Raw genomic sequence first — 21,456 nt, 5'->3', positions numbered from 1 at the left:
TAAGATCTGAAAACTGTGGGATCCCACAGGACCCCGTGTCCTTCCACTCGTGACTTTCCTGTGCACCCCCGGGCCCAGGGATCCCCCCCCCCGGCAGCCCAGTCCCGACTGGCCAGGCCCGGCTGCTCTCTGACCTGCAACACGGGGCTCTCCTCGAAGTTGTAAGCGCTGGGCCGGCCCTCCAGCGTGGAGAAGGCCACGTTGCCACCGCTCAGCGGAGAGATGTCACTGAACTCGGAGGTGCAGAAGGCCACGCGCTCGTCTTCGCCCGGGCGCAGGTACTGGCCCTCGGGCCTGCCGTAGGTCTTCTGGCAGGAGGCACTGTAGTACTGGTAGGGCTCCCATGGGCCGTCAGCCTGGGTGCGCTTGTAGATGGCAAAGCTCTCGGGGCGACTGGTATGGAACTTCAGCCTCACGTAGGTGATCTCGTAAGCTTTCCCTGCAGCAGTAAGACATGGACCCATTTTACTGAAGGGAAGGGAGAGTCAGAGTCCCGGTGCAGGGAGAGTAGAAGGGCAACGTTGAGTTAACGATCTCGGGTGGGAGAGGCTGCCTGGAGCGCTGTGCTCAGCGTGCCACGATCGATTAGTGATGCCTGTCAGGGGTGCCGGAACAGGACAGATGGAACAACACTGGTATGCTTCCTAGGTACCTGCCCTCCCTCACCTAGGCCAACTTGCCTCCCTGCACAGGAATCTGAATGGTAACACCCCTGACAGGCAGGCAGCCAACCCTTTTTGCTCAAGTATCTCTAGCAACGGGATGTTGCCACATCCTGAAAATCCTACTTTACGTCAGAAAGTTACTTCTTTTACCACACCCCAGCAAAGCCAACCCTTCCCCCCGTGTCTTTAGGCTCATTCCTCCCCAGGGACTTCAGACCCTTGGAGTCTGGAGACACCCCATTCCAACTCCCCTGAACCCTAATGCAACCCTCCCAAGGACACTCTATTCTTCTGGTGTCCATTTAACTTCTCTCCTCATCCAAATCTCTCAAGAGAAGTCTACATCTGCTTGGCCCCATGGCCTCACCTCCCAACTTGGCCCTCAGTCCATTGCAATTCAGCTTCTCTGGGCTGTTCCACAGAAACTGCTCTTATAAAACCCCCTCACCAGTAACCCTCCACGGCCACAGCCAGGGGGCCCGGCCTTGCCTTACTTCCTGGGCCACGGGCCATCCCCCCAGGCCTCTGTGCAGCCCAGCCTCCTGGGCCACGCTCCTGGCCTGCTCCTCGGCCCCCCTGCTCATTCCCCTCCCCCACTGCCTCCTCCTCCATCAGCTTTAGCCCTGCTCGCCTCTCCCACACTGCTGACACCAAGATGGGGGAGCTTCCAGCTTCGGCCCCCCTGCCCTCCTCTCTGCCCAGCTCCCCCCATCACGTCCTGGAACTACCCACCACAATGATCCAGATCTCCCACAATGACTGGGAGCTGTGCTGGAGGCCGGGAAGGGCAGGAGGGCTGTGGGTGGGGAGCACAGCGGGCAGGGAGGAAAGGGTCCCTACGTCCTCATCGGCCCTCAGGGGGGGTCAGTGAGCAGTGCCTAAGAAGAGAGGAACCCCCCGCACCTCTGTCCCTGTCTGCAGTCTTCCTTACCCACACAGGAGAAGTCACTTCAGTCCTCTGGTTAAACATCTCGGTCCTATGTAAGCGCTAAAGCTATAGAACTCAGAAGAAAGCACAGAAGCAGATCTTTGTGACCTGGGCCAGGCAAAGCCTTCTCCATTGTGACCTCAAAAGCAAAGTGGCAGAAGCAAAAATGGATACGCTGGACCTCATCAAAGTAAAAAATGGCTGTGTTTCTAAACCCACTATTGTTGGGGCGCCTGGGTGGCTCAGTTGGTTAAGCGTCTGCCTTTGGCTCAGGTCATGATCCCGGGGTCCTGGGATCGAGCCTGATCGGGCTCCCTGCTCGGCGGGAAGTCTGCTTCTCCCTCTCCCTCTGCCCCTCACCCGGCTTGTGCGCTCTCTCTCTCTCTCTCTCTAATAAATAAATAAAATCTTAAAAAAAATAAAGACACTATTGAGAAAACGAAAACCCACAGGATGGGAAAAGATATTTGCAAATTTATACCCGAGAAGGGATTTACCAAGAATATAGAAACAATTCTTACAACTCAGTAATAAAAAAGACAACCCAATCAAAAAACGGGCAAAGGACCTAAACAGACATCTCTCCAAAGAAGATACGCAACTGGCCAATAAGCACATGAGAAGATCCCCAACATCATTAGCCAGCAGGGAAACCCAAACCAAAACCACAGGGGGATACCACTTCTCTCCCCTAAGCTGGATACAGTCAAAAAGACGCATAAAAACAAGTGCTGAGGAGGATGTGGAGAATTTGGAGCCCTCCTACCCTGCTGCTGGAAATGCAAGATGGCACGGCCACTGGGGAATAGCCCGGTGGCTCCTCCAAAGGTTGACTCGGGATACCGTGTGACTTCGCAGCTCCAGCCCCGAGCCTGTGCCCCAGAGAAGGCAAAACACGTGTCTACGCAAATGCACACGGATGTTCATGGCAGCATTACACATAATCTCCAAAGAGTGGAAAAAACTCAAATGTTTGCCAACTGACCCAAGAATCGATAAAACGTGGTATGTCATACAGCAGAATAGTATTCGGCAATAAAAAATACACGCTACCACGTGGATATGCCTTGAAAACGGGATCATAAATGAAAGAGGCTCATCACAAAAGACTAGGGGCGCCTGGGTGGCTCAGATGGTCAAGCATCTGCCTTCGGCTCAGGTCATGATCCCACGGTCCTGGGATCGAGCCTTGCATCGGGCTCCCTGCTCAGCGGGGGGCCTGCTTCTCCCCCTGCTCATATTCTCTCTCTCTGTGTATCTCTGTGTCTCGGATGAATAAATAAAAAAATCTTCAAAAAAAAAAAAAAGACTACATAGCGTATGATTCCACTTATCCTGGATGTTGTGAGGAGGTGTGCCCATAAAGACAGAGAGTAGATGAGTGGTCCTCAAGGTCTGGGAGAGGAGTGGAGACTGGGGGCCACTGCTAAGGGGTGCAGGGTTTCTTTTGTCCCAAAGGCGACAGTGGGGATGGGGACACACTCTACAGACAAGCTCAAACCCACTTACACTTTAAACTTTTTTTTTTTAATTTATTTATTCATGAGAGACAGAGAGACAGAGAGAGAGAGGCAGAGGGAGAAACAGGCTCCCAAGGAGCAGGGAGCCCGATGCGGGACTCGATCCCAGGACCCTGGGATCGTGACCTGAGCCGAAGGCAGACGCTCAACCATCTGAGCCACCCAGGCGCCCCCCACTTACACTTTAAATGGGTGGGATCGGGGGGGGGACACCTGGGTGGCTCAGTTGGTTAAGCAACTTCCTTTGGCTCAGGTCGTGATCTCAGGGTCTTGGGATCAAGCCCCACACGTCCAACTCTCTGCTCAGTGAGGAGTCGGCTTCTCCCTCTCCCTGCTCATGCTCGCTCGCTCTCTCTCTCTCTGTTTCACTCTCAAATAAATAAAATCTTAAAAAACTATGTGGGTGGACTGTATGAGTTATATCTCTACAAAGCCATTTTATCTGTATTTAAAAATTGGACCTCCCATCCATTAGGATGACCAGGACTTGAGGCAAAAACCACCTATTAACAAGTGTTGGCAAGGATGTGGAGAAATGGAAACCTTGCACATGGTGTGTGGGACTGTAAAATGGTGCATTCGCTACGAAAATGTTTGGCATTTCCTCAAAAAGCCAAAAAAGGAAGGGCCCTACGATCCCGCAATTTGGGTATATACCCCAAAGAACTGAAAGCATGACGTCGTGCAGTTATCTATACGCCCGTGTTCACAGAGGCACTATTCACAACAGCCGGAAGGTAGAAAGAAAACCCACGTGTCCATCGACGGATGATGGACAAACAAACTGTGGTCTAGCAGTAACATGGAATAGCATTCGGCCCTGAAAAAGGAAATCCGGACACAACATTACAACAGGGATGGACCCTGGGGACGTTATGCAGAGTGAACTAAGCCAGTCACCAAAGGACAAATACTATGATCCCACTTACAGGAGGTCCTTAGAGTTGGCGAGCTCACAGAGACGGGGAGCTGAGGGAGGGGGCCCGGGAGTCAGGGTTTAACAGGAACAGAGTTTCAGCTGAAGAGGGAAAAGTCCTGTGGGTAGATGGTGGTGATGGTCACGCAACAATATAAACAGCTAAGATGGTTAAGTTTTACATTATGTGTATTTCATGCGATAAAAGAAAAATTGGGGACCCCGTCTACGCGTATCGGCCCTTCGGGAAGGCAGTTTGGTGGCACGGATGAAGAGCCATGAAAGCATCCCTTGCCTTTGGTAAAATCATCCCACTTCTGGGAAATTCAAACAAGGAAAGGAGCCTACATGTGTGAAAATGTGCATCTGGGCGTTTTTTTAGAACAGGAGAAAAATAATGGGAACCCTCTGAATCCATAAACGGGAGGGATATAAATTTGCGGGGTGACCAGAGCCATAGAACCGGCAGGCAGGAGCTTGTAACACAAGGGCAAAGCTTCAGCCAAAATGCTGGATAGAGAGACACAAGCTCATATGTTCAGAATCGTCAGATTATAACTTAAAAATCCCCGAGGAATAGGCAGCAAAGAGACACCAAACGAATAGGCATGGCTCCCCTCCGGGCAGAGGGCTGTGAGTGACATTTCTTCCTTTTCAACTGTTCTACGTTTTCCCAATTTTCTCTCACAAAGCTTATTCTAATTTAAAAACTGGAGAAAACACATTAAAAAAAAAAAATCTTTTTTTTTTTTTTTTTTTTTTGAAAAGCAACTGCCTTGCCACGTTCTGTTTCAAATGTTTTTCAAAGTTCCGTTGCAGCACAGCTTGGCACCGGAACGCCAAGCCCCCGACAAGAAAGCATGTGTCGGAAACTGAGTCGGTGTCTGGGGGCAGCCCAGTGGCTGCTTCTGTTCTGACGTCCGGGCTTCGGAACCGGGCAGGGACTTAACACTGACTCGTTCATGACAGCGTGCTGGGTGGAGGCTGCTTCGGGTCCCACGGCCCAGACTCCTCCGTAAACATCTAGCAGCCAGACACCTCGCGGGAGGGGAGCTTGGAGCCACTTAAAAGGTAGCTGGCAGCTAGAAGCGTGATCGGAAAAAGGCAGTCACTGGGATTTCATGCAAAGAAGCAACATCACGCGCTAGGAAGCATCACGGCTTTTCCTCTTCCTTGCCAAGCCAGGAGGTGAGAGAAGGCACGGGAACATCACAGAGACTCGGCAGGGACTTTTTATTACAAGAGTTAATTAGAAGGGCCAAGAAAACAACTTAATCCCAGCTTTGTGATGAAAAGGTTTCTGCCAAAGGCAACCCAAAGGCTGGGGAAGGGAGCGGCCCCGAGATCTTTTAAACTGTGACAAGAATTAAATTTGCAGCCTCAACCCATACCCTTGCAAGCTCCAGGGGATGACGAGGCTTCAGGGTGATTAAGACAGGTGTGTTCCTGTCAGGAAAACTGGGCCAAAGTGTCATCCCCAATTGTTAACTGGGGACGACACTGCTTGGGAGCACACAGGTCTCACCTCCTAGCTGCCCAATATGCTGTTCCCTCTGCCTGAATACTGTTCCCTGTGCCCCTCACCTGGCTGGCTTCTAGGCATCCCTGCTCATCCCTCTGGCTTAGCCAACTGACCGCGTGCCCCAGCCTCAGCCTAGTGTGAAATGCCCTTCTCACCTTTCCTGGGTGACAACTACTCACCCCTAGAGCTGTGGGTTTGGGTGCCTCTTCAGTGGTCCCCCAGCCTCCCTGGGCTTCTTCATTTACTTCTGGAAGGACCTGCCCATCTCTCCCACTAGTCTGTGACCCTTTGGGGACAGGGCATGGGACTCCTTAGAGCTGAGTACTGCCCAGCACACAGGAGGTGCTCAATAACTGCTTGCCATATGAGCAAGTAAAGATAAAGCATGAACTACCTTCAAGGAGTTATAATCCAGTGAGCGAGTTGAGACAGGCAGATCTCACAACGCCACTGATATTGCAAGCCACGACCCCTGAATGTGTCTTTTCTACAACAGCCAGCATTTAGTGAGCACCTACTATGTGCTGGGCACCATGCTAAGTGCTTTACTCATACTGTAAGGCTAAGATCCCCAAACAGTCCATCACTGCCCGTTTACGAACAAGGAGCTTGAGGCTTGGGCAGGAGAAAGGGACTTGCCCAACATCATGCAGGAAACAGCTGGGTCTCTGCTTGACTACAGGCTTGTCTGCCCCCAAAGTCACTGCCGTGAACTAGGCTACCCTCCGTTCAAGGATCTGTGGGTGCCCAGAGACAAGGGGCTGCCCAGGAAGGAGGTGCTGGTATGCATGAAGACTGCGGAGGCCATGCAAACCAGCACCAGGAGCACCAAGCATGTCCTCTCCAGCCAGCTGGGACATAAAGCCCGTCAGGAATGACACCAGGGCAGTCATAAAACCTAGCCGGCCCACATCCGGCACTGACCAAGCAGAATGAGCTCGGAACAGAGAGGCTTATTTTGGGAAAGTGGAAACAAAACAAAGCTCTTTAATTGGAGCCATCTGGGAAGCAGTGGCCCGGGGGCGGGGGGGGGGGGTGGGCTGGAGGGGGCAGGGTGGTGAGCTGAGCTGGGAATGTGTGGGCGAAGCTGCCCGGCCCACTGCGGGCATGAGAACCAGGTGGGGAGAGCTGCTCCAGCCTATGGGGGGAATCACTTGGCCCTATCACGGTCATGCACTGTTCCTGTCTTCCTCTCCCACCCCAGCTCTTGGCAATTTCGGGCACAGTGGGTCCTGTGAGGAGCTGGGGAATCCCCATGAGCACAATGCCAGACGCCAGGAGAACCCCGCAGACTGAGGGCCGGGCCCATCGCAGTTCTCTCATCTTTGGACGAAGAGTCTACACCCTACATACAGATGAAAATTGTCAGGCATGTCGTCTAACCTGGGAAGAGCAAATGGTTTCGACTGATTATGGCCTAGGGCTTTGTGTTAAGGATTCTGAGGTCTGATATGAGAGCTGACTGAAAGGTACAGACTACACGTTTGCAAAGGGAGGTGGCAGGGCTTTCAAGGCCACTGCAGTAAATCAAGGGACAGATGAGGGGCTGAGTAAAAATGATGGACAGGGGGGCAAACATGAAGGATATTCCAGAGAACGTTCTAGTGATCTGGTGAATGCTGACGTCGAAGGAGGGAAGAACCACAGCTGACACCCAAGTTTCTTGCTCTGGTGCACGGAGAGATGGGAGGATGATGCCTTTCCTTTTTACTTTTAAATATACATAAAATTTGCCATCTTAACCTTTTTTTTTTTTTTAGAGAGAGAAAGTTCATGAGAATGAGTGGGGGGAGGGGCAGTGGGAGAGAAAGAATCATAAACAGGCTCCACGCCCAGCGTGGAGCCCAATGCTGGGCTCAATCTCATGACCCTGAGATCAATATCTGAGCCAAAATCAAGAGTTGGATGCTTAACCAAGTGAGCCACCCAGGCGCTCCTAGTTTTTTTTTTTTTATTTAAGTCATCTCTATACCCAACATGGGGATTGAACTCACAACCCCGAGATCAAGAGTCGCACGCTCTTCTGACGAAGCCAGCCAGGCGCCCCCATCTTAACTATTTTTAAGTACACGGTTCACCGGGAATAAGTACATTCACACTGCTGTGCAGCCCTCACCCTCATCCACCTCCAGAATTCTTTCCGTCTTCCCAAACTGAGAGTTCTCACCCCGTGAACAACTCCCCACTCCCCCGCCCCCGTCCCTGCCCCTGGCACCCACCACTCCACTTTCTGTCTCTAAGAAGTAGGCTACTCCAGGGGCCTCGTATAAGCGAAATCACACAGCGCTTGTCCTCCTCAGCATAACGTCCTCCGGGTTCATCCATGTGGCAGCAGGCGTCAGAACCTCCCTCCGTTCCCAGGCTGAACAATATTCCGCCGTGTGTATGCACCACGTTCTGCTTAGTCATTCGTCCGTCAGCGGACACTTGGGTTGCTTCTGCTCTACTGTGAATAGAGCTGCTATGAACATGGGTGCCTTTACTTTTGAACCCTAGGTTTGAGGCCCGTGTGACATCCCACACTGACTTCAGGAGGATGTTCAAATGACCTGGTCAAGCGCTCAGGTGGGAGACCGGGGGAGAGGCGCAGGGGGAGTCCCGAATGCCGACCAGGATCCCAGTAAGCACAGCTGGAGCACTCGTGGTGGTGGGGCTGGCACGGGGATGATGGAGAGCAGGAAGGCAGGGCTGAAGTGGCTGGAGCAGGGCAGGGCGGGGGGGGGGGGGGAGGGGCCTCGTGAAGGCCACAGCTTAGGAGTTTGGGATGTATCCGGGACTCTCCTGCGTTCTTGCACTCACTGCCTTGTTCCCAGTGAGGGACCGCGGTGTGGGTGTGGCCGGGATGTGCTGGGGTTCCCGTCAGGCTCCACCACTTATCTGCTCTGTGGCCTTGGGCAAAATACCTAACCTCCCGGGGAGGGGTTAACTGGGGAAGTGACTTGAACGCAGTGCCTCACCTTCCTTTGCTTTTTTATTGCTTTGCAAAACGGGCACAATAACGGGGCTTCCAGAGTAAATGCCTGCAAAGCACTAAGGACGGTTCTATGCACGAGGCATGTACGCGGCTAAACGCTAGTTGCTGGTCCGTTCATTCATCCGACCAACGTTTAGCAAGCACCCCGGTGCAGGGGGCCTGTGCTGAGCGCCGTGGTACAGCCGTGCAAACAGGCATTCCCTCTGCATCTCAGAGCTAGGGATAGACACAAACAAACCTAAACCCCGGTACAGCACGACCCGCCGTGAAGGGGTAAGGGCGGGGGGCTGCCTGGAGGAGGGCACCTCTAAGCTGAGTGGGGCAGACAGTGGCTTGTCCACGGCTGCATCCCAAGGGCCAGGCACAGGGCCTAGCGCACAGTAGGCACTCAACTGAGCTTTGGGACTTCCCACTCCTGCAAATCCTGGGTCAGTCCTGAGCAGCCCAGACAAGGGTGAGGCGGCCGGGACCAGCTGGGCCCTGGGGCTGTGGAGTGGCTGCTTCTGTGGGTGGACGCTAACCAAGGCTGCCGCCTTGACCCGTGACCTGCGTAGAGCCCAGCGTTCCCGCCAGAACCATCAGGGCGAAGGAAGGAGGACTCGGCCCCCCAGCCCAGGCCCCAGCCAACGCAAACACGGCCGCCCACTCGGCAGGAAGATGCAACGCAGCCAAAGCTCAGGAGACCCAGCTGGCTTCGGGGCTCCACAGCGGCCGGCAGGATCCTCCTGCCGTCCAGCCCCCACCCAGGCAGGCCCCTCTGTCTCCTTGTCGCCTCTGCTCCAGCCACCCAGTCTCCCGGCTGCCCCATGCTGTCCCCTGGACCTGAAACATCCTTTGCTCTTTTGTCAGCTCCTGCTACTCTTTAGATCTCAGTGAGGCCCGCTAACCATGTGTGTTCCCAGAGCATAAATCCTCATTCACGTCATCCTGGGCTTAACCCGTCTCCTGGCAGACCGCACCCCAAGGCCAGCAGGGCCAAGGCTCAGCTCAGGCTTCGGGCAGCCAGCTGAACCAAGGCACAGAGAAGGCCTGCACACGGCAGTCGGACCTTAGCCTGGGGAGGGGGCAGGAAAGAGCCCACCCGCCTTACCCCGGCAACTACCCCCTCTCCAGGGCTCAGCGCTCACCTGCCTGGGGACTTGCGGGTTTTCCTGTCATTCCAGGAGATTCTCAGAAATCCAAAGAAGTGTGCAAGCAAGAAGGGAGGATCTCCCCACCCTCGCCAAAAGCCAAGGCTCAGACCAGCCTAACCCGGCGGCTTATCATTCCCAAGTGCAGCACCGTCTGGGCAGGACCCCAGAGCGTGCCAAGTACTGGCTGTGTGACCCTGTGCAGCTGACTTTACTTCCAGAGCCTCAGTTTTCCTGCCTGTAAAAGAACTCAGGCCGGGTGGGAGCCCCCGGAATAGTGTCTCTCGTCCCTGCTGGCCATGCACCTCCCCCAGCCTGCCCGCTTCCCTGGGCCTCGGTGGAGGGCGAGGAGCCGCCAGACCCTGGTGCTGCCTTTCATCCCAGACAGGAAGGCTCAGCTTGGCGACTCCGAGATTTGGAACAGATGTCTGGGAGCTCACAGGGGGCTGGGAAAGCAGCGACCTCCATCCCCGGGCTGACCAGCCACCTCTCCCTCCCCTGCCCCTCACCCCACTCCCTCCAGGGGGCCTCAGGCCAGAGCCAGCCACTCATTCTCCCCTCCCATGAGCCCCAAGGAGTGGGGGACCTGCCAAGGAGCCAGCAGAAGCAGCCTGCGGCCCAGGGGGAGAGGATGGGGGCCTCCTGGGAACACGGGACAACCACAGACCTCTTCTTCCCCCGATAGATATTATGCAATCCACAGCTCAACAGGGAGCAAACCAAAGCCGAATGGAACCCAAAGTGGGCTAAATCTGGGGCTGCTCTGGGTCTCTGGCGCCCCCGGTGCAGAAAGAGGGCCCAGGGTCAGGCCATCTTTTGGGAGCCAGCTCGGCAAGCATTTCCCAATCCCTGGGTAGAGGCCACCCCCAGGGGAACCTCAGCCCTGAGCTGTTCTCCACAGAGTGGCCTTGGCCACACACAAGGACTGTCACAGCTCCCGTAAGCACGTGGCCAACCTGAGCTCACGGAGCTGCACAACTGGGGGGAGGTGGCCAGTCTCGACCCCATTTCACAGGGGAGGACGTGGAGGCACAAAGAGGTGGCAGCTTCGCCCAGTGAGTGGCTGAGCCATGCCTGCGTCCAAGGCTCGTTTGGTGATTTCTACTCTGCTCTGTCTCTGGGGGCAGAGCAGGCCAACGAGATCCTGAGTTGGGTCCAGAAGCACAGGACAGAGGGGACACCACCACCCATTCATTCTGGCTTCCTTTCTTTGTTCACACAGACATTCCAGAACTCCTCCCACATGTCTGGTGCCGCACAAAGTGACGGGAAGAACACTGGCTCAGGCTAAGGGGCGTGTGTGTGTGTGTGTGACTATATGAGGGTGTGAGAGTTTGGGTGAGTGTGCAAGTATGTGAGGGTGAATATGTGAGTGTAAGGAGATGTGTGTGAGGGTGAGTATGTGGGTGTGAGTGTGAGCATGTGGGTGAGTAGATGTGAGTACAAGCAGATGTGTGAGGGTGTGTGTGGACATGAGCGTGGGTGTGGGCACGTGAGTAGATGTGAGTGTGTGTAGATGTGTGGAGGTGAGAATGAGTATGAGTGAATGTGTGCGTGTGAGGGTGAGCATATGAGTGAGTGGATATGTATGAGTGTGTGGCAGAGCACATGAGTGTGAGTAGATGTGAGTGTATGAGTGTGAGTAGATTGTGTGGCTGAGCACATGAGGGTGAGTTGATGTGTGCAGACGTGAGTGTGTGGCTGAGCATGAGTGTGAGAAGATGTGTGTGAGTGTGTGGATGAGCACAGGAGTGTGCATAGATGTATGTGAGTGCATGAGTGGGAGTAGATGTGTGTGGATGAGCACAGGAGTATGAGTAGATGTATGTGAGTGACTGTGTATGAGTGTGTGGCTGAGCATACGAGTGTGAGTAGATGTGTGTGGATGTGAACGTGAGGGTCCCTGCTGCTAAGGGTCCTAGGCAGAGCTCAGCAAGGTCACCCAGCTAAGCACAGGGTCCCGCACACCAGCGCTCAGCAAATGGGAACTGCCCCCCAAACCCAGACCCATGATGCTTCCCCGCCCCTCCCACTTTGAGCCTGGGCTGAGCCTCTTGCCTGCCCCAGGGTTCCACGGACGCATCAGCCAAGCCCCCGCCCTCGGTCATGGAACAGCGTAACCCCCCCACAGCCCCCACCCTGCCCCAGATTCCTTCCCCAGTGGTCTTGGGGTTCTGCCAGCCCCGTCCAGCCAGTTCCCCCAGACTCCCTCCCCACGCTGGTTTCCTGTCACCCGCCCGGGGAGAGACCCCGCCCCATCTAGCCATCCTGATAGGCCAGTGAAGGTGACAAAACCCCAGGGAGCTGAGCTTCTTGGGGGTGACAGCCCACAACTGCTCTGCTGAGGGGCTCAGTGTCCCCACCCCCACCTCACTTCAACGTCATCTCCCAGTCCTCCCCCAAGTGCAAGGCTAGGAAGAGCCAATTCCATGGCTGGGTGGAGCTCGTGTGAAGGAATTTATGCTCCAACCCTGGATATACATGGATGTTCCTATCCAGTCACTTAGCAGCTGTGTGTCTTTGGGCAAAACACTTAACATTTCTGAGCCTCAATTTTCTCATCTGAGAACTGGGGATATGGTCCCATAACCCCTAATCCAAACTGCTTGGCTGTGGATGTGTTTTGGAATTCAGAATTTTTTAGAGTTTAGAGAGATGATGTAGTCCTTATACCATGGATTGTGTTAACACCCCCAGCTGGGATTGCCCCCACAGGCTGTACCTAAATGAGATTTCAGTAGCAAAATGTATGAATATTCACTCTAACTAGGATAAACAAGGTCTATAAATAGCCTCCGGTCGAGTTTAGCAGCCAAAATGAGTTACAAAAACACTTGAATTTTCAAAGTTTAGGGAGATTTCAAACCCACAGACAAGGGAGTGTGAACGGGTGGGTCCCCCCTCGCCCCCCGCCCCCCCCCCCCACAAAAGGCTGCAGGGGATGCGACAGATAAGCGGAGCTAGAGCCTGGTGCATCTGGGGGCCCAGGGAGGACGTGGATTGGGCTGGACTTGAAGGGGAAGGAGATACTCCCATTTCTAAATGTGACTGAAGGGCTGGGTCCAGACTCAGGATGCTGAGACCAGGGATATTAGGGGCAGGGGGTAGGGGAGCGAGGCGCGAGAGGGGCAGAGCGGCCATGCCATCAAGTCCAGCCACCCCACAGCAAGCTTCGCTCCTGCTCGGAGAAGGGGGGGGTGCTAAACCTTCCCGGAGGTGAATGCCTTGTCTTCTAGCCCCAAGAATACCTCCAGGACTGCACACAGCCCCAGGGATTCATGAGCCCCCAAAGTCGACCAGATGACCCACGATTAAGAGCTCCTGCCCTTCCCACAAAGCGCTGGGTCTAGGAGGGACCAACCGCTGCAGGGCACGGTCCCTGCATCCAGATCCGCTGCTCTGTAAAGGGCTCCGGGGAGGCTTCCTGCCCCTGCCAGCCCCAAGGGGGCACCCATCGGTCCACCCTTCCAGTTCCGGGGGGGGGGGGCGGTGCACGGGCCCCGTTCCGTCTACAGCCAACCCAGGGCACGCAGCACCCCGACAAGCTGCGCTCCGGGGACGAGGCGGCGGCGGTGCCCGCAGGCCAGAGCCGGCGCTTACCCAGGCGGAGGGTGATGTTGACCGACGTGGGGTACTGCACGCCGAAGGCCATGGACGGGCTCTGCCACCACGTGCTGTCGTCCTGGCTGTGGAAGTCGGTGAGGTAGGAGGCGTCGTGGTGGCGCCGGGGGTCGGCGGCGTCGCAGCGCTGGCACTGCGCCCCCGCGCCCGGCGCGCCCACGTGCGGGCAGAAGTCCTCGGGCGGGCGGCCGCACGTGTGCGAGGCCTCGGCGCGCCGGCCGAACGCCGCGTTCTCGAACACCGGCAGGCAGCGCTGCGGCCGCCCCGCGTCGTCGTAGCACGCGCCCATGCCCGCGCCGGCCACCCGCGGAGCCAGGAGCGCCAAGCCCAGCAGGAGCGCGGCCGCCGCCATGGCCCCCGGGCACCGACGCCCCGCTCTCTGGCGCTCGCCGCCCGTGCGCGCCCGGCTCTACCCGGCCGGCTGGTTGGCGGTGGGCGCGGACCGGCGGGCGGGCCCCGCGACGGGGCGGGGCGAGTGGGGCGGGGAGCGGTGGGGAGGGGACGAGTGGGGCGGGGCGGGGTGGGGCGGGGACGAGTGGGGCGGGGCGGGGTGGGGCGGGGACGAGTGGGGCGGGGCGGGGTGGGGCGGGGACGAGTGGGGCGGGGCGGAGTGGGGCGGGGCGGGGCGGGGACGAGTGGGGCGGGGCGGAGTGGGGCGGGGCGGGGTGGGGCGGGGACGAGTGGGGAGGGGTGCGCGGCACCCCCCTTCCCCGCCCGCGGCCAAGCGGCCCCTGGGCGCTCACCCCCACCTGGTGGACGTGCCCGTGAGTGCCCCCCTGCCTCCGGGCCCTGCCGCGGGAGCCTGTTCTCCCCGAGCCTGAGCGTCCTCATCTGTAAAATGGGGTTGGTAATGACGCCGGGTCATTTCCACTCTGTGAGGTGTCGGTGGCTGCTCAGAACGTGGGAATGGCTCACCAGGGTCTTGCCAGGCCTGAGGCAAAGGGTCTTTCTGCCTGGTCTTTCCCACGGCACATCTCCTCCTAGCAACAAAGTCACCCAAGGCAGATTGGTGGGGTGGCTCCTCGCGTTTCCGCCTCCCCATTAACTCTGAACAGTCCTCCCGCTGCTGACTTATGTCTGTGCTCAAAGCAAAGAGATTCTAACCTGATATGTGTGACCAAGGGTACCTGGTCTCCTCACAGTGTCCCGTCAGAGAGGCCTTCCCTGCCCACCCCCTATTGCCCCCTTTTACTCTCCATTCACTAAAATTAGTAAATCAAGGGAGAAAAGCCCCATGCTTAGATCAATAGATGCCAGGGGAAACACTTGATGAAACTTAGCAGTCCTTCCAGAAAACTCTAAGGAAAATGGAAATAAATGGTCTGACACGCTAAAGACTGTTTTTCAGCTGCGGCCTCTGCAGCTAGGGTACCCAATGCAAACCAGGTCCTGCCTGTCGGATGTCCTCACTTGCGATTTGGAAAGCAGAAGTGGGCGGGAACCATCTTCTGCCCTTCTGGTGGCCAGAGGGGTCACAGAGGAGGAGGTTTCCTGTAGCAACGTGCTTCCCGCATCCCACTCTGCAGGGCCGGAGAAGCCTTTGTGGGGCAGTGGCCGCAGCAGTGGTGTCTCGACTCCTATTTCTGGCCCCTAGATTTGCACTTAGAGGGCGAGCTCCCAGAGCCTCCGGCGGTGGCAGCTTCCCAGGTGGGTCAGTTCTGCAGTGTCCTAACTAAGAGCCCTTCCAGTCCTTCCAGCCATCCCCTGAGCACTTTATTCCTTGCATTCAATCCTTCCTGTTGGAAATAGCTAAGCACCTGCCAAGTGCTTGGCCCAGAGCCCAGCATGGAGTGAGTGTGCGGTAAATTGCTATCACTATAATGAAGACACTTTCCTGCCCCCTCTGAGCCCTCCATCTGGTTGGAGAGGGAAGTCATGCATGCCTTGAGAAACAGCCTGATGGCAGTGTTCCAAGACTTGTTCTCGCCTGGTTTACAAGACAGGTTGTGGCCCGTGTGTTTATAGTCATCTGTTCCTCAGCAAACATATACCGCTGCCTACTGTGTCCCCTGCACTGTGCTGGAGCAGGGACGCAGAGGAGAGTTAGACACCTCCCTCCCAATGCATCTATATGCACAGATGTCCGTGAACATCTTGGGGCTTGGGGTGTGGGTGCGGGTGGGTGGTGGCTAGCTCTGCCTAGAGTTGGAGCGTGCTTTCCAGAAGAGTTGACAAGTAGACAGAGTCATAAAGGATGAGAAGGGGAAAGGGGAGGAGGCACAGCATGTGCAAAGGCTCAGAGGTGACTGGGGAGGGCCAGTCTGTTGTGTGTTTGCAGCCCTGGGTGTGGGGTTGGTCCTGGGGGCTGAGGCAGGAGCAAGGTGCAGAGGCCAGATGATGTGGGGTGCGGGGCACCGCAGTGACGAGCTGGGACTTCAGCTTGCAGAGGGTCTGCGGAAGCTGAGGGTTCATGGGAACAGGGACGTCATGTGGCTCACCCTGGTGTCCCCAGGGCCCGCGCTGAGTGTAGTTCAGGGAATGTTTGGGGGATGAGCTGGAGCCACACGCCTGGCAAAGCTTGATCCTACAGGGACTGAGCAGGGGATGATGGCTCCTTCGAGAGGTGCCAGCTGGGAGCTGGGTGTTCACCGACCTTGCCCAGCTCCTGGCAGCAGGGCCACCCTGCCTCTGACGGCGACCTCAGTCCCGCTCTCCTCCCAGGCTCCCGCTTGCCTCCTGCTTTTCCAGGTTCTCCTCCGGCCTGAGCGCCACATCCAGCTGTTCATGTTCACCCAGGATCCACCGCCAGGTGGCGACATTGGCCACATTACGGGACTGGCCCCTCTCGCCCCCTGGCGGCCAAGGACGCCTTGGACGGTGGTCCCTGTGCAGCCGATGGCCCAGGGACCGGAGTAAAGTCACTGGGTCCAGGGCACTGGCCGTACAAATGGGGAAACTGAGGCCCAGAGAGGGGAAGTGGTTTGCATGAAAACACATGCACAGCGGGACATGACCCGGTCCCTCCCATCCCAGAACGGGAGTCAGGGAGGGACTGGAGTCTATAGATGCTGGGAAGCCGAGTGTGGCCCCCTAAGCATGGGGGTGTCTGTGCACCCACAAAGTCTCAGGATAACTCCCCAAATCTGCATGACAGAGAGACAATGAACACCTCTGTGACCGCAGGAAAGGGGCCTGGAATGAGCAGAACTGTGGACATGACCATTTGGGACACTGGGCAACCAGAGGCCTGCTACCAGCCATCCATCAAGAGAAGGCTCCGAGCGTTACCTCCCAGCCGGACTCACCACGATCTCAGTAAAGGCAGCTGTGCCCTGCCATCAGGGGCCCCTCTGCACACCCATGACAGCAACCCAGTCTCTGCAGCCCACAGAAGCTATGGACCACCTAGCCTCAGTTTCCCCGTGGCCTAGAGCTTTAAGGCCCAACCCCACATTCTGCCCATGATCTTAACCCGTTGTCCTAGTGGTGGCAGGGAGCCCGGGAAAGCTCTTCAGCAGCAGAGTTGGGGTCAGTTTCCTTCAGGAAGGTGGATGGGGATGGAATCCAGGGGGCCAGCCTGGAGGTGGTGTGGGAGGAGGGGCAAGTTTCTGTTTGTGGCTGATGGGGAGTATGCCTATGCTGGGGACCTGGGGAATCTCTGCGGAGGCCTGGCCTCCCGCTTGGGGCTGTGAGCAGAGGTGGCAGACTGCCCTCCCCGGCCAGCCCACCTACCAAGGGTTAAAACCTTCCAGGCAAAGAAAGAAAGGAGAAGAAACCTGTTCTGATTTGCTTAATGAACGCTAATTAAAAAGACAGAAGATAGCAGATTCCTTCAGGACAAAGATGAAAGGCCTGTTAATTAAATCTGGGGAGATGGGGCCAGGACCCCCGCTGATCCCACCTGACAGCTCCGCAGCCTCCTTGGAGCCCAGGGTTGGGGCACTAGCAGAAGGGGGAAAAGCAGCCCCCTTCCCAGGCCTTGAGGCCCTGCCCTGGTAGTAACTTGGGTGGGCCCTGCCCCTCTGGGGTGCCTCCTTTTCCCTATCCTGAGAGCAAGAGCACTGGCCTAGGTGGTTTCCCATGACACCCTGTCTGGTTCCAAGGTTCTGCAAGTCTGCGCTCTCTGTCTGCCTGCCTGGGCCTCAGTGTTTCCTTCTGTTAAGTGGGAAGGCTCTACCTGCTCAGCGGCCCGACAGACAAGGCATGAAGTCAGAATTGGGGGTCTGCCAAGGCTATATGGGGAACCAAGAAGTTTAGCAACTGGCTACAGCTGGCCCCCCGGGACCCTGCTGCCAGGCCCAAGCCTGTGCGTCTGCACTGTGGTCACCCTCCGGGCCACCATCCTATACCTCTGAACAAGGACAAGGTGGCCTTCACGGAGGCTTCCTGGGAGCCGGGCCCGGGCTGAGTGCATCACTTGCACAGGTAAGTGTAGGCAGTGGATAGTCCATGAACTCATGGGGCTCCCCAAGGGATTAGGGAGACAGACAGTGACCCAGGAAACAAACTGATGAATTAAGCAGTGACAGGTCCCCAGTGAGAGCCACAAAGGACAGAGATGAGGAGACGGGATGAACTCTGAGAGGGGATGAGTTTAGTTCCGGCCATCGGGGAAGGCTTCTCGAAGGAGGTGACAGATCAGTGGAGACCTGCAAGATGGGATGGGAAGCAGCAGGGGAGGGAGTGCTCCTGCTGATGGAAGCTGACAGGGGGCCCCTCAGCTGTCGCCCTCACAGAGCGTCTTCTCCCTGGAGTTAACAGGTTCAGACAGGCCGAGGGACATGGCTGCCCTCGGGCATGTCACCACTCAGTCTAGCAACTGTCTCACGACCCCACCCCCCACGCTGTGCCCAGCCAGGGCCCAGGATGAGTCAGCCCTAGGTCCCCTTCAAATGGAGGAGGCTCAGGAAGACAACGAATGCCCTTTTTCTGGGTGGTCTGGGGACCAGAGGCTGGGCCGCAGAGGATGCCCCGTGGACAGACATTTACTGGGTCCGCACACCAAGCCCTGGGGACAGAATGATGAGTGATAGCAAAACTGTCCCTGCACTGGGGGGACCCAGATGATAAACCGGTGATTATAACACAGGGCAGCCAGTTAAGCCCTGGGTGGGAGAGGCCAGGGAAGGCTTTCTGGAGGAGGTGGGGTCTCAGCTGAGAGCTAGAAAGGAGACGGCCAGGAAAAGGGGGTGGGGATGAGCATTCCAGGAAAGGGAACAGAGTACGAAAGGCTCAGAGGCAAAACCGTGAAGAACTGAAGGAAGCTCAGTGTGACCGGGAGTTTGAGAAGAGGCAAGGTGGGGTGGCCGAGGTGGGAGCTGGGGAGCGGTGCCGCGTGTCCTGCTGAAGAGCCCATGCGGGCACCTGTGGGAAGATTTCGGTAGGTATGAGATGGAGCAGGTTTGGTTTTGGAAAGTCCTCCCTGGCTGCAGCAGGTCGTGTAGCGTGGGCTGCAGGGGTGTGCATGGAAGCGCAAATGGTCTGGAAGCTTCTGTAGGAGGCAGGGAGAGAGGGTGGCAGCCTGGACAGGAGCAGGGGCTGGGCAAGCTCTGGATGTACCTTGCAGGAAAACCACCAGTTGGGCTGGGAGGGGGAGGTCTCTGGCTGGGGAAGGGTGCCATCCTGAGACAGGGGCACAGGCTGAGGAGCAGGCCCGGGGAAAGGGGAAGGTCAATTTTAAGTGCTCAAAATATGCATCCCAAAGGTCATCTGAGAGAGGTGACCAAGAGGCCAAACTCTTTCTCCCTGCTTGTCCCCTCCCTCCCTATATATCCTTGGGTAAGTCTCTTCCCTTCTCTGGGCCTCAGGATTCCCACCTGTATGATAAAGAGTGGCCTAGAATGGCCTCTGAGCCCATCTGGTGTGGCTTCCCTTCCCTAAACCTCTCCCAGGGGTCCAGGCTGCCCCCTCCCCAGTGAGAGACTCCCTTGACCCAGCCTCTGGCCCCTACCAGGTCTGGCTCCCACTTCCTCCGGGCACCCGGGTCCAGGGCGGCAACCACTGGGTCTGGGACTCCCTGAAGAAATGCCCATGGCCAGGTCTGCACAGACCGGCCCTACGGTGTCCAGACACTGTCCACACACAGCCGAAGTATGCGGTGTGCTGCTCACAGAAGGGCCCAGCCAGGGATACCAGGGCCGTGGAACCCACCCTGTAGGGAGATCAAACATCTGAGCTGCCCCCCAGTAAAGTTTTTTGTCTTTCTGCCCCTACCCCAGACCAGGGTCTCCTAAAGGGTAGGCAGGGAGGGGTCTGACTCATACCCTGGGCAGGTAGCAGAATGGGTGCTCACAAAATGTCCAGTGAATGAATGAAGGATGATGAACGAGTGATAAATGAATACATAAAAAGTGCAGAATGAGCGCAACCTGCCACCCTTTCCCGTTGGCCACTCGGTTCTGGCCACGCCAGCCTCCTTCCCAGAAACAGAGCTCGTTCCCACCACAGGGTTTTTGCACCTGCTGTTCCTTTTGCCTGGGCACTGTTCCCAGAGATCTCAGCATCCCTCCCTGCCCAGTATCCCTGCACAGAAAGGCCGCCCAGACTTCCTGACATTCCCCTGTGCTTCCTACCTAGGCACACTGTGTTGCTTTCCTCCCTAACCTTCGCCACACCTGAGACGGCATATTTGTATTTGCTTGTTTCTCTGTGGTCTGTCTCCTCCATCAGACTGTGAGCTCCCTGAGGGTGGGGGCTGTGCTGCCCTCCGCGCCCCTGGCTCCATGCCCAGCAGGTACATGAGTGGGATGGATAAATGGAGACACGGTATCCATACGGCACAAGGCAGCAGAGCAGGGCGCAGAGTGCCTCGGCAGAGCGACTGGCTCTGTGTAGACACTGGTCCTCACCAGGGGTTCCCACTGCAGGGAAGCTGTCCTCAAACAGTAATTTCATTTCTGAACTCTTTTGCTGAGGACAAGGAAACAGCAATTATAAGTCAGCAGCACAAGCCGGCCAGGAAGGGGAAGGCACAGGAAAGCAACACTGCCCTCCCGCTGCCCTATAGATTCTGAATTAGTGCTGTGAGCACCTCTGGGACCATGTTGGGACCCCCAAGCCTGAGTGGGACCCCGTCCATCCCCAGGGCCTGGCACGACCCTGCAGGGGCTCCCATGGCCCTTGGGTATAAAGGCAGCCTCTCAGGCTTCAGCTCCTCAAATCCCAGAACTCCTGCCTCATTGGCCAGCCTCTTCCAGACACTCAGACATGCCAGGTCCCCTCCTACCCCAGGACCTTTGCACCTGCCAGTCCCTCCACCTGAACCACTCTCTGCCTCATTTCACCGGCTTGATTCTTGCTCCTCCTGTTGGCCTCAGGGTCAGGATAATGTCACTTCCTAAGGAAGCCCTCCCTGGTGCCCTGTTCCTACTTTCCTGGCACCTCTAACACTCATTATTAGTTTCATGTCCTTCGTTCCCACTGGACTGCCAAGCCCAGAGGATAAGAATCCTGTGGTTTCCTTCTCTGTCCCTGACACACACCCCAGGCAGGATCCGTACCAGATGGTCCCTAAATGGTATGGAGTGAAAACAAGTGAGTGAGGGGAAGAAACTGGATGGAGGGAAGGAGGGAGGGTGGGTAGAAAAGTAGGTGGGAAGTGAGGAGAAAGAAACTGGCTGTGAGGCCCCGGCTCCGCTGGGGCTCCTCTCCCAGCGTGCTGGCGCTTTAAGGGGGTGAAGGCCAAGGGAAGTGATCTACTAGTACACCTCGCCCTTCACGTGGCTTTATTTTGAAAACGTGAACTTTACAAATGTCAGGAAAAGGTGGGATTCTCAGCCTGGGACCGAGAGAAGCCGATTAGCATTCCTGGTGCCAGTGCTAATGGGGCTGTGCATAGGCTGTGGGAAATTTATGCCGCCTGCTGGGGCCGATGCAGACGCCAAGGCAGGAGAGTCTCAAACATAAAACGGCAAGGTTGCCAAATCTATGCCTCCCCCAGGAGGACATGGGGCCACCGTGGGGAAGCCCGGAGGACAGGGAGACAGGATAACCCCCACAGGTGGTAGAGGCCATGGGGGCCGGGCAGGGTTAGAGGACCCCCGTGTGCTGCACCCTGGGAGGGGTGACCCCTCCTCCTCCCTCCATGGGGCCAGGCCCTATCCCTGACCGCCCGGACTACAAAATTCATTCGGATTCCTTTTCATGGGGCCCTGTTCAGGAGGGGCACGAGCCCCAGGCTGCCAGTGCAGAGACCGAGGGTCAGGGAAGTAAAGTCACCCAGCAGGGAGGGTCAGGCCGGG

General features: G+C 56.8%; 1 protein-coding gene across 2 annotated transcripts in view; it reads right to left on the bottom strand.

Annotated features, from left to right (window-relative positions):
- Window positions 1–13,628, bottom strand: part of LAMC3 (laminin subunit gamma 3) — a 57,316-nt gene extending 43,688 nt beyond the window's left edge. For both annotated transcript variants that reach the window (XM_088018911.1, XM_028090585.2), the window contains exons 1-2: window positions 13,256–13,628; window positions 135–439 (exon numbers count right to left, since the gene is read on the bottom strand). In XM_088018911.1, the coding sequence (XP_087875037.1) occupies window positions 135–439; window positions 13,256–13,628 (678 nt within the window). The remainder of the gene's footprint in view (window positions 1–134; window positions 440–13,255) is intronic.
- Window positions 13,629–21,456: the final 7,828 nt, after the last annotated feature.

Source organism: Eumetopias jubatus, unplaced genomic scaffold (assembly GCF_037043125.1).
Source record: "Eumetopias jubatus isolate StellerSeaLion01/CBP00866 unplaced genomic scaffold, mEumJub1_p1.0 scaffold_15, whole genome shotgun sequence".
Classification (NCBI taxonomy): domain Eukaryota; kingdom Metazoa; phylum Chordata; class Mammalia; order Carnivora; family Otariidae; genus Eumetopias; species Eumetopias jubatus.
The sequence above is the reverse complement of the archived record's forward strand: the minus strand, read 5'-3'. Positions and strand labels throughout refer to the sequence as shown.